General features: G+C 38.4%; 1 protein-coding gene and 1 non-coding gene across 4 annotated transcripts in view; both read right to left on the bottom strand.

Annotated features, from left to right (window-relative positions):
- The window catches only part of CCDC146 (coiled-coil domain containing 146), a 140,359-nt gene that overhangs the window by 16,216 nt on the left and 111,614 nt on the right, over positions 1-12,529 (bottom strand). For all 3 annotated transcript variants that reach the window (XM_070469704.1, XM_070469693.1, XM_020880313.2), the window contains 2 exons: positions 1,859-1,954; positions 776-946 (listed from right to left, as the gene is read on the bottom strand). In XM_070469704.1, coding sequence (XP_070325805.1) covers positions 776-946; positions 1,859-1,954 — 267 coding nt within the window. The remainder of the gene's footprint in view (positions 1-775; positions 947-1,858; positions 1,955-12,529) is intronic.
- Positions 7,741-7,812, bottom strand: TRNAC-ACA (transfer RNA cysteine (anticodon ACA)). Its single transcript has one exon. It is a non-coding gene; the product is annotated as a tRNA-Cys (tRNA).

Raw genomic sequence — 12,529 nt, 5'->3', positions numbered from 1 at the left:
TAAGTGTGCAGTCCTCAGTGGTGGCAGCACGCGGGGTTAGTTGCTCCGGGGCACGTGGGATCTTCCTGGACCAGGGATGGAACCCATGTCTCCTGCATTGGCAGGTGGATTCTTTGTCACTGGACCACCAGGGAAACTCCATAATAATTTTTAAAAGAGGGTCTCTGGACACAATCCTTATGTGGAATAAACGATTGTAATGTTAGGATTTTAGCTGTGATAGAAAGATTGTTTGGCTGTTGTTTCATTGTTGATTTTGTTTGGGGATGTTGCACTGGGTCAGCTCTGGTACTTGGTCAGGAGCCCAGGAAAGGCATAGGGTGAAACAGTTACTAAAGGTAACTGTCCTCACACTGTTTTAAATGATCCTGACTTGATGAACTTGGGAAGGAGAGTGGTCTGATGCTGCGGCTCCTGAGTTCTGGGTAAATCATGATGGACTGTGGGATGGTGGTGAGTCACAGACACCTGTGCCTTTGGGCCTGTCAGCCATTTCGCCTGGAGGTACTCACCTTATTCTTACTGAAATTGTCATCTGTTCAAATCCTCTGCTCATTATCATTGAGCTAATTCTTTCCCCTCTAGATTGTTGACTGTTGCCAGCTGAATCCTGGGACTGTTTTTCAATGCATGGTTGAGTTTTGTTTAGGGAAGCTGTGTAGTCACTGAACTTGAAAGGGACTTAAAGTCATAGTTTTCTAATGAACATTGTATTAACATGAGGCTACCCTGGACTGTTGTGGTAATTAATGAATGGTTACAAAAATGCAGTTACCTGAGCTTTGAGGAAATCCTTGGATTTTTGCTCCTTTTCATCAATTTTTATTTGAGTCATACGGACAAGGTTGAATACCAGTTCTTGAATGTTTTCTTGCTCCTTTAAAAGCTTGTTTTCCTCAGCAAGTTGCTGTTCTACTAACTTAGACTCAGCTTCTGATAGGATTTTCTTTTGGAAAAAACACAAATATTATAAAGTATTTATTTGAAGGAACACACTAAGACCCTTGGACTGCAAGGAGATCCAACCAGTCCATCCTAAAGGAGATCAGTCCTGGGTGTTCATTGGTAGGACTGATGTTGAAGCTGAAACTCCAATACTTTGGCCACCTGATGCGAAGAGCTGACTCATTTGAAAAGACCCTGATGCTGGGAAAGATTGAGGGCAGGAGGAGTAGGGGACAACAGAGGATGAGATGGTTGGATGGCATCACCGACTCAATGACATGAGTTTAAGTAAACTTCGGGAGTTGGTGATGGACAGGGAGGCCTGGTGTGCTGTGATTCATGGGGTCGCAAAGAGTCGGACACGACTGAGCGACTGAACTGAACTGAACTAAGGACAGTATCTCAGACTAGTTTTAAAATCTTCTATGTAGAGTTTATTTTATTAAAATACAAAAAGTAACTCTGCTGCCTTAGCACCAAGTATTTATCTTATAAAAAGAAAGTGCAAACATAATAGCATGTAACTTTTTCTTATTCAGACTATATTTTCAAGTAAATTTTTGAAGAGAAATAAAAGCATGTTTTACTTTGACAGTGGTTTTGAATAAACAAAATTTGAAATTGGATATTGGTGAAATAATGCATTTATTATTTATTTTGAATCAGTAGGCTTTTTACTTTAAACTCTCATGAATTTGTGTAATTTTTTTTTTTGCTCTCTCAAACATATTTTTTTTCCTCCTCCAAAATTTTAATGTGGGTTTAAGTGGACTTTGAGATAAAGAAACAGACTCATATTGGGTAGGATCATACTCTCTTTGACTTTTCTACTAACGAGGTTTCATGGAACACAGTTAAAAACACAGCTTTGCATTAGTCATTCTTAGAAATTTAAGTGAAAGTTGATATTAACCTGCTGGGTTAAATTCCTCTTAGCTACTTCAACTTCCTTGTGGAGTTCTCGCCTTCTCTCAGATAATGTAGAATCATCTTTAGGAATAGCTTCAATCTGGAAATCAGAATTTAAAACAGGCATTATACAAGAAAGAAATTTTCAGTGTCCTGTAGTCAACCCCATCATGAACCTTTTGAAAATGGTGGGCAAATTATGATTCTCACTCTTACAGGAAACTGCTTATCATGCTGAATATTCTTTGTAAAGTCATGGTAAATTGAAATATGAAGATTTGCAAGAGATTTGTAATTCACCAGCTGCAAATATTCTACTTCTTATTAATTTGGAAATAAAAACCTTACTACTAATAGTTGCTAACATTTATAGAGCATGAGTGTGTGTTAAAAAAAGTTCTAAGTGCTTATGCGTATGCTGCTGCTGCTGCTAAGTCACTTCAGTCGTGCCCAACTCTGTGCGACCCCATAGACGGCAGCCCACCAGACTCCACGGTGCCTGGGGTTCTCCAGGCAAGAACACTGGAGTGGGTTCCATTTCCTTCTCCAATGCATGAGAGTGAAAAGTGAAAGTGAAGTCGCTCAGTCGTGTCCGACTCTTCATGACCCCATGGACTGCAGCCTACCAGGCTCCTCCATCCATGCGATTTTCCAGGCAAGAGTACTGGAGTGGGGTGCCAATGCCTTCTCCAGCTTATGTGTATAGTCTTATTTAATTCTTATAATCACCCCGTTAGGTAGGTAATATTATCTCCAGTTGTACAGATGACAATGAGGAACAAAGACATTTAAGCACCTCGCCATGGTGGTATACGTGCGAACCCAGCAGTTAGACTCAGAGCCCATGGTCTTAACACTGTATTTTACTACCTCTTTAATGACTCAGCACTTTGGAAACATGTATTCAAATGATATTTTTTATATCAATACTTACCTGAATTCATTTATGAAATACTATAAAGAAATGTAGGAGTTATTAAGAACAGAATAGTTGTCTACTCTGTAGTAGTTTGAGTACCTGGAAAGTTGTTATACAGAAGAAAACTCTCTTTTTTTGTTGATACTTGAGATTCCAACATTACATTTTTATTGTATTAGCTTGTGCTTTTGTCCTCTGTCAAAGCACTTTGAAGAGAGAACATCTTATTATAAGATGTTGTTCTCCTATTAGCAATGAACTTACCGGATTCTTTATGATGGAGAAGAGAGCAGAGAAAAAGAGGACGCGTGGCAGCTGAAGGGGAAGGAGTACCATCCAAGGATACAAGAAGGGTTACATTGGGGTGCTGACTGCATACTTGACTCAGAGATTTAGAGTTGGATCTTCACATCAAAAGCTCATGACTCCAGTCTGATGTGGTTTATTTCCTACTGTGACAGCATACACTTCTAGGCACCAAAGTTGAATATTGGCTAAAATTTGTCCCAAGAAGAGAAGATCATACTCTTTTAGTGATTTAAAGGTCACTAAACAGGATCCTTCTGAAGTTCACACTGATCTTTTAAAGTAGCTGAAATATGCCTTTGGATGCTCCACATCCACGAACCTGTGCATCTTCAGTAGCATCTTTTTTGCCCACAGAGGCCCAATGACATCCTGCTTTCCATGGCCTCTCCTCCTACAGAGAGCTAGCTGCTGAGAAGCACATACTGGACTTAGGGAAATGAGACATGGTATTGTGAAATCCATGTAATAATATATAGAATTTGTGATTTGGATGAGCAGATAATTCCTACAGCAGCTCAGGGAATGGAGAGCTTCACATAGACTTGAATAATCAAGGAAGGTTTCAAGGAAGAGTTGAGAAGCCAGCGAGGAAGACTTTGAGTTTTCCTTCTGGAAAGTAGAGTTAATTCTTGCTGGACAGATTGGAGTCCAGCAAGTATCTTGGTCCCTGACTATTTCTCTGCCACTGATGCCCAGGAGCAGGCTGCTCCAAATGTTGCTCCCAAGTGTTGGCAAATCTGCACACGTACACTGACAGGGACTAGAGAAGCTTGTACAGTTTCTACAGAAGATATGATGAGAGCAAACTCATCAACTCCTCTGTCAGCTAAAGGCTCCTGACAAATTTTCCTGGATTCAGGTCTCAGGCATTTCAAGTTTTTCCCAATGTTTTAAATTACAAACAACTCTACAGTGAATGATGCTCATTTTTGAACTCTGCATAACTGCTTTTTAACATTTTCTCAATTCTCCACAAACCCAGCCCTCTAGTTTCAAAGGGAATTAAGTGTGCTTTGTTTGTGAGAGAGGTAACAAGGTGAACCATTGTTAGCAGAGCTTCCTGGCTGCCTAGCCAATATCTATCCTCCACTTTGACCTTACTAACGGAACCCCAGTTTTGTTCAGAGCTGTGGTATATCCAAAAATCTTCAAACTCCTTCACAGTTGGGGGTGATGATAAGAGCCAGGGTGGGCCAATAAAATGTAAGTGGAAATCTGGAGGGGCTCCTGGAAAAGTGACTGTTTTAGAAAGACAGTGTCAGCCAAGTCAGCTACCATGTGCATTTTGCTCTCTGCCCTTCCTCACTTCTGTATGATCTTATGCTCAAAGGCTTAATGGCCATTTTGTAACCTTGGAGAAAAAACATCCATGTTAAAGATGACAGACAAGAAAGCTCAGAGGCTCTGTACTTTTCATTATGCGAAACTGCTTGGTGTGTGCCTATCTTTGGATTTTTTTATTATTTGAATGAAGCAACCCCTATTTACTTAAACCACTGTAATTGAGTTTCTACTACTTCTTGAAGCCAAATTGAAAACCTGATTGATACATCTTTTCCAAAGGAAATCTTCTAAGGTAATCTGGGGACTAGGCTGGAATTAGGCTGAAGTTTCCACTAATGGAGAAGAGAAAAACTGATCAAGTATCAAAGTTCTAATATTAAGTTCTAGTACCAAGGTAAAGTAATTGACCATTATTTTCGAGCCCCTAAGCTGTATATATAGTATGTTTTGTAAGCTTATTCATTTTAGTTATTTATTTGATTTTTATAGTGTAGCATTTGATATATTTTTTAAAACTGTGCATTTATTGAAACAAAAAATGAAAAAAGTAAGTGAGAAATTAAATATCTTTGCTCCCCACTTCCACATTCAGATGCTACTCATCGGGAGGCAGCATTAATAGTTTGGTGTCTGTTTTTCCTGACATTTTTTAATACATAAACAAACATTTACTTTCATAAAATTAAGAAATTAGGCATATTTTGTTGTAAACATCCCAGTTACTTTGTATCAGTGAACTTCAGTTTCTTTAAGGCTGTTGTTTTTCTAAAATATTTCAAATTTTCATGAGGTCTGTGGAATTCTGGGAGTGTCTCTACAGTCAAAGGCCTAAGAGAATCAAACAGTTGTCCCTAGGGGGAAACAAATTTTGAAGAATAGCCTGATCCCTTCATGCTTATCTTTTATCTTTTTTGTTTTTGGAATGCTTGCAAGTCTGAAATGTTCAGACTGGGAGTGACTGGCCTGACCCACTCCTATTTTCAAGTACTGCCAGTCAGCGTAGGACCATGGCTGGGCTAATTATAAGTCATAAGTTCAAAGAGAAAGTTAGTCTCCCCCTGAAACTGAACTAGAACAAAAGCATAGACTTTTCTTGAAATCAGTGATGGAAAAGGACTTCTATTTTCATTTCTGTTCTATGCTATATGAGTGTTATTTTATGGACTTAATAGCTAGAAGTAGTCCAATATAAATAGCATTTCTTTACTAAAATACGAACAACGTGTGAGCATGCTACCACAATTTCTTCTTTGGTCAGGAGAAATCCCTTATATAATTGTGTCAAGTGAGATAAGTCTATAGTGGCAAACCTCATCATCAGAAACAGCATGCTTTATAGTATTCTTACTCTTAAATATAACTTGATAGCTAAGGATTACCAGATAGATGAGAAAAATTTCTAGTAAGAAAGAGAAAAAATAAACAAGAACACAAAACACACACACACAAAAACAGAAAAATGTAATTTTCAGAGAGAAGAAAAAAATAAAAAGCTATTATTAATATCTTTGGTGAGATTAAAAAAAGATATGAAGTATGCATAAGGGTACAATAAAAAATAAGCATTAGGAGAAAAATAGCTTATGGAAATTTAAAATATAACAGAATGGAAGAAAAAGTGGAAGAAATTTCCCTTGTAGCAAGTCAGAAAAACAAAACAATGGAAAATATGAAAAAAAAAAAAGAAGAAAATTAAAAGGATTCTTTGCAAAGGTCTAACATCTGGATAATAGAAGTCCCAGAAAGAGAATAGTAAAATAAAAGTGGACAAACTTGGAGAAATTATTTAAGATGGTGTTTCAGAGATGAAAAACATAAGTCTCTTTATGCAAAGAACCCACTCTGTGTCCAGTTCGATGGCTAAAAATAGAAGCCTCACAAGGGGGAACTTCATTGTGAAATTTTAAATTTTGAGAGGCAGTAAAAAATCCTACAAGTTTCCAGCATGGAAAAAAAGAAAAGCTGGTTTCAAACAAAGAATCAAGCGTGAGAATGGCACCAAGTGTCTTAGTAGTGCAATAAAAGACAATTGATCTATACCTTCATTATGAGGAAAAATAATTTCTAATTAAAATGTCATATCCAGTAAAATTATTAATTATGTGCTAAGCTAAAGTGAGGATAAAATATTTCCCGACATGCAAGGTGTTCTGACTGCATTTTCTAACACACCGGTCTTAAAAAATTAGTTTCCATTCACCTTTTCTCAGGGAAAGGTGGATGATATCCCCACAAAAAGAGAGTAAGTCAAAGAGAAATAGAAGAGACTCATGGAATACAGGATCCAACACAGGAGAGAGATAAAGGGAGTCACCAGATGGTGAGTAAGTCTCCTAAGCTGGGGAGTGTACATGTAGAGAAGTGAGACCCAATTTGCAACAGATCAGAAGGCTGAGAAGGGAAAAGCAGTTTCTGATATCTGGCAGTTGACCTGGCCCTCACAGCTGGTGTTCTGTTGAACACAATTTCACAGAAAATCACCATCAGACAAGACCATTCTATGATCATAGACAAAAAGAAGACCACTTTGTCTTTGGTCACAGATACAAACAAGAACATTGTCCAAGCCACAAAATATCATGTATTCCCGTCTCCTGGTCTTCCTTGCTTTAGCCTCAATCTAGTCTTTTCTCTTTCTGCCATAAAATTTATTAAGATACTCATTCATAGGATTACCCTCACTTTCTGACAATATTCAAATCTAAGGCAAAGTCCTGTTTTCTTAAAACATCCCCCAAAACATATAACACCAGCCCCAAACCTATATGTCCTTTCTAATAGGCTATATACTGAGATACCCTACTATTCCACCTGGTGTGTATTTTCTCTTATTGCAATGAGTAGTAAAATCAACTCATTCAACCATAGATGTGTTCCTACTGGTCTTTGGCTAGAGATTACTGAAAAGTCTCAGAAGTGATTTCTATAAGATTAAATGAGTAGACTACCAAGTGTGTTTTAACATGCTGAGAGGAAATTTACACAGTAACAGGACAGTTTGGGGTTGAACTAATGATAAATACACAGAAAACTACAAATAAAAACACAATGTATATAAATATTGGGGAACACAATTTTGTAAGTAATTCTCTAATGTGACTCAGGTGTGAATGACATTTATTCATAATAATGCAAATATGAAACTTCAAAATGGCTAAAATTATAGCATAAAGCTATTTAGTATATGGAGGGACAAGAAATAGGTATGTTCAACAGACACGGTTTAAAAGAAGCTTGAAAGTGAAAGTGAAGTCTCTCAGTTATATCTGACTTTTTGTGACCCCTCGGACTTGTAGCCCACCAGGCTCCTCCATCCATGGGATTTTCCAGGCAAGAATACTGGAGTGGGTTGCCATTTCCTTCTCCAGGAGATCTTCCCGACCCAGGGATTGAACCTGGGTCTCCTGCATTGTAGGCAGATGCTTTACCATCTGAGCCACCAGGGACGTCAAAAATAAGCTTAATCCTCATCTTTTATAGTGAGAAGTAAAAATAATCAGGTCTAAAACTGAAAAATGAAGGAGTAGCATTATTCACATATTACTTAAATGATGAAGATAGATCACAAGAATTAGCTAAAGGAAGAGGACTTAATTAAGAATAGGAAATAAATGGTGTATATGCTGTCATGGACCTTTCTATACCTGAGGCAGACATCGCTAATCAACTACAGAACTGATAAGCCAGTGCTGAGTCTCCGAATCCTTTGCAAAATGTTCACTGCTGGGGGCTACCACCAGCTGAAGAGAATTGGCATTTGCTTTCCTTGGACCATATGATCTTTACAATTCCTCTCAGTTCTTTCATCCTATGATTATAATATGAATGTCTTGAACAGGTGACACATGAAAGTATCATTTAAGAATTTTTTAAATTTTTTTTTTCATTTAAGAATATTAAATTAGTAGCAAAATGGAGAGTAGATTGAACCTGGAAAAAATAGAACAAAGGGAAAATAGCTGGTGGCAGTGGCAGTCCTTCAGATGATGCAGAGTGGATACTGGAAGGCTTTCCTGAGGGCTGTCAGTAGGGCCTGAATGTGCCATCCTTGCCACTGGAATGAAATAGCCATATTCAAAGTCTTATTCTGATTATAAAATTTTCTTTAGCCTTTGAAAAAGTTTATATATATATACAGGAAGAAAAGCAACAGTTGTTTCTTGGTACTGTCTTCTTGGAACCACATACTTACACATCTGTAATCACTTTATTCCTTGCAGTAATCCCAGTTCAAAGGTTGAAAATGCCAAACATCAGCAGCTGTTCAGTGAATCTAGGATTTAAACCTGACTCTGCCTGACTCAAAACTGATGCTTTCCTCCATATAGTTAAATTGTCACAATTGCCTTGAAGGGAGTCACTAAGAGAAATGCAGAATCACTTCTAAGAGCAGAGAGAGATGAATCTTCTAGAAAACTACAAATAAGGGAAAAGTGCTGTTGGAAAAAGCAGTCTCCTGCCTGCAGCCTTTCCACCTCCATTTGGCATGCATGCATGGCTACAGAAGAATGGGCTTTGGCCCTAGAACTCTTCCTTATGAAGAGATGGGGAATCCACACAGCCTGTACTGGTTTATCACTTTGTGTGGGAATATCTTTCCCTGTTTCAGGCACAGTGAGAACTCCTTGGTTCTGCTTAAGCCTGTATATCAGTGGCCCTCAGGCATACTGCCAGCTTTCAGTATTTCAGACTCCACAAGAAGGATCAGGGTTCCTTTCACCGTAGTAAGACAGTTGTGAGCATAGGCCGATCACCCTGAGTTGGCCATCAGGAGAGACTGCTGGCCACTGGGGACCAAAGTTCACCACTGAAGCTGATCTTCCTGTCTCTTCTTTGTGGAGGTAGTGTTGTTCCATCCAGTACTTGACTGCTGTGTTTTCCTTGGTGACTCCCAAAGCCAAGATGCAGTGGGCCCCCTCCCCAAGATAGGTGAGTGATGCCTGGCGTTCTGCTTCCTGGGGATGGATGACCTGCGTGGTACACGACTTGATGTGTACATACAGAAAATGAGATAGTTACTTGGTTATGGGATTTTGTTGTTGTTGCCACAATCTTGAGCATGTTTTTATTTTGAAAGAAGACAACCTTATAGACATAATATTCCAACCCTTAAAACATGACAGTGAATGTCAAAGCAAAACCCCTGGGGTCACTGAGGGAGCTGTGTTAGAATGTAGATACGGGGTTTGTTCCTCTTCCGCACCTCAATGGAGGTCAGTAGGAGCTGTGATTAAAATCAGAGTGTATTTAATGTGTAGTTTGGTTTCCTGAAAGTGTGATATCTTTAAGAAATTCTCTACATTTCAATTTGTCATGGTTTTCCCTAACCCTCGGAAAATCTCTGTCCTTATGGCAGGCTGGTCTTTTTCTTTTTTTAAAGCCCAATAAAAATCATATATATTTCATGAAACTGCATGATCAACTGTATTTCAACATACAGAAACAGAGCCCATTGTACTTTAGTAATATAGGTAATATGGCACTTAAGGCTTTTCTTAATTAAAAGCCAAGAATCTTATTTGCCTTTCTTTGAAGGAAAAGACTGTAATAAGGACAAAGTATTGGCAAAGTGATGAACCAATGAGAGAGGAAATTCTAGTTATAGACTTCAGAATTCAGTTTAAGATGTATATGGATGTTGCTTCTTTTTATATTTTTCACATAACTCGTTATTTATTTTGGATATATTTCATTTTAAAGTACAGTTAATTTACAGTGTTATGTTAATTTCTGCTATACAGCAAAGGGGTTCAGATATATAGAGAAACATTCTTTTAAAATATTCTTTTCCATTATGGTTTATCACAGAATACTGAATATGGTTCCCTTTGATATACAGTAGGACTTTATTGTTTATCCATTCTATATATAATAGTTTGCATCTGCTAACCCCACATTCCCACTGCATTCCTCCTTCACCTCCTCTCCCTTTTGGCAACCACAGATCTGTTCTCAATGTCTGTGATCCTGTTTCATAGATAAATTCATTTGTGTCATTTTTTTGGATTCCACATAGAAGTGATATTTTCCTGTATTTTCTCCCAGTCCATTGGTTGTCTTTTCATTTTGTTTATGGTTTCCTTTGCTGTGCAAAGCTTATATGTTTGATTGGTTTAGTCGCTAAGTCGTGCCCGACTCTTGCAACCCCATGGACTATAGCCTGCCAGGCTCCTCTGTCCCTGGGATTCTCCAGGAAAGAATATTGGAGTGGGTTGCCATTTCCTTCTCCATTATGTTTCATTAGGTCCCCTGTTTCTACTTTTGCTTTTATTTCTATTGCCTTGGTTAACTGACCTAAGAAAACTATTGGTACAGTTTATGTCAGAGAATGTTTCGTCTTTGTTTTCTTCTAGAAGTTTTATGGTTTTGCATTTTATATTTAAGTCCTTAAGTCACTTTAGTTGATTTTTGAGTGTGGTGTCAGGCAGTGTTCTCTTATAACTTCATGAATTTTTAAGAGATTGTGTCCAACTTCCCCAACATAACTTACTGAAGAGACTGTCTTTTCTCCATTGTATATTCTTGCCTCCTTTGCCCAAGATTAACTAACCATAGATGTGTGGGTTTATTTCTGGGCTTTCTATTCTGTTGCATTGATCTATATGTTTTTGTACCAGTGCTATGTTATTTTGATTACTCTATCTTTATAATATTGTCTAAAGTCTGGGAGGATTATGCCTCCAGCTTTGTTCCTTCTTGGCAGGCCCACCTTCTACCTGCTCATACCTAGACTTGGCAGATGCTTCAGGGAGGAAAAAGGCTACCTGTATCTGTTCATCTAGGAAGTGTTTATACTATTAATTTACTTCCACAACTCTCATATGTCTTTTAAAAATATGTGATTTTATTTTATTAATTTTTTTCTGGTTCTTATGACAGGAACCATGGTCTACTCCAATGCTTTATGCCTTAACTGGAAGCAGAGTTACATTTTATATTCTGTTTATGTGCCCTTTTATTTTAGATTTTCTGGTAAAGACAAACTTAATTCTGTTTCAGTTCAGTTCAGTTCAGTTGCTCAGTTGTGTCCAACTCTTTGTGACCCCGTGAATCGCAGCACGCCAGGCCTCTCTGTCCATCACCAACTCCCAGAGTTTACTCAAACTCATGTCCATGGAGTCAGTGATGCCATCCAGCCATCTCATCCTCTGTCATCCCCTTTTCCTTCTGCCTTCAATCTTTCCCAGCATCAGGGTCTTTTCCAATGAGTCAACTCTTCACATGAGGTGGCCAAAGTACTGGAGTTTCAGCTTTAGCATCAGCCCTTCCAATGAACACCCAGGACTGATCTCCTTTAGGAGGGACTGGTTGGATCTCCTTGCAGTCCAAGGGTCTCTTAAGAGTCTTCTCCAACACCAGAGTTCAGAAGCATCAATTTTTCGGCACTCAGCTTTCTTCACAGTCCAATTCTCACATCCATACATGACCACTGGAAAAACCATAGCCTTCACTAGACAGACTTTTGTTAGCAAAGTAGTGTCTCTGCTTTTTAATATGCTGTCTAGGTTGGTCATAACTTCCTTCCAAGGAGTAAGCATCTTTTAATTTCATGGCTGCAGTCACCATCTGCAATGATTTTGGAGCCCCCAAAAATAAAGTCTGACACTGTTTCCACTGTTTCCCCATCTATTTCCCATGAAGTGATGCCATGATCTTAGTTTTCTAAATGTTGAACTTTAAGCCAACTTTTTCATTCTTCTCTTTCACTTTCATTAAGAGGTTTTTTAGTTCCTCTTCACTTTCTGCCATAAGGGTGGTGTCATCTGCATATCTGAGGTTATTGATAATTTTCCTGGCAGTCTTGATTCCAACTTGTGCTTCTTCCAGCCCAACGTTTCTCATGATGTACTCTGCATATAAGTTAAATAAGCAGGGTGACAATATACAACCTTGACGTACTCCTTTTCCTATTTGGAACCAGTCTGTTGTTCATGTCCAGTTCTATCTGTTGCTTCCTGACCTGCATATAGGTTTCTCAAGAGGCAGGTCAGATGGTCTGGTATTCCCATCTCTTTCAGAATTTTCCACAGTTTATTGTGATCCACACAGTCAAAGACTTTGGCATAGTCAATAAACCAGAAATAGATGTTTTTCTGGAACTCTCTTGCATTTTTGATGATCCAGCGGATGTTGGCAATTTGATCTCTGGTTCCTCTTCCTTTT

This window comes from Odocoileus virginianus, chromosome 1, assembly GCF_023699985.2.
Source record: "Odocoileus virginianus isolate 20LAN1187 ecotype Illinois chromosome 1, Ovbor_1.2, whole genome shotgun sequence".
Taxonomy (NCBI): Eukaryota; Metazoa; Chordata; class Mammalia; order Artiodactyla; family Cervidae; genus Odocoileus; species Odocoileus virginianus.
This window is presented reverse-complemented; position numbering and strand designations above follow the sequence as displayed.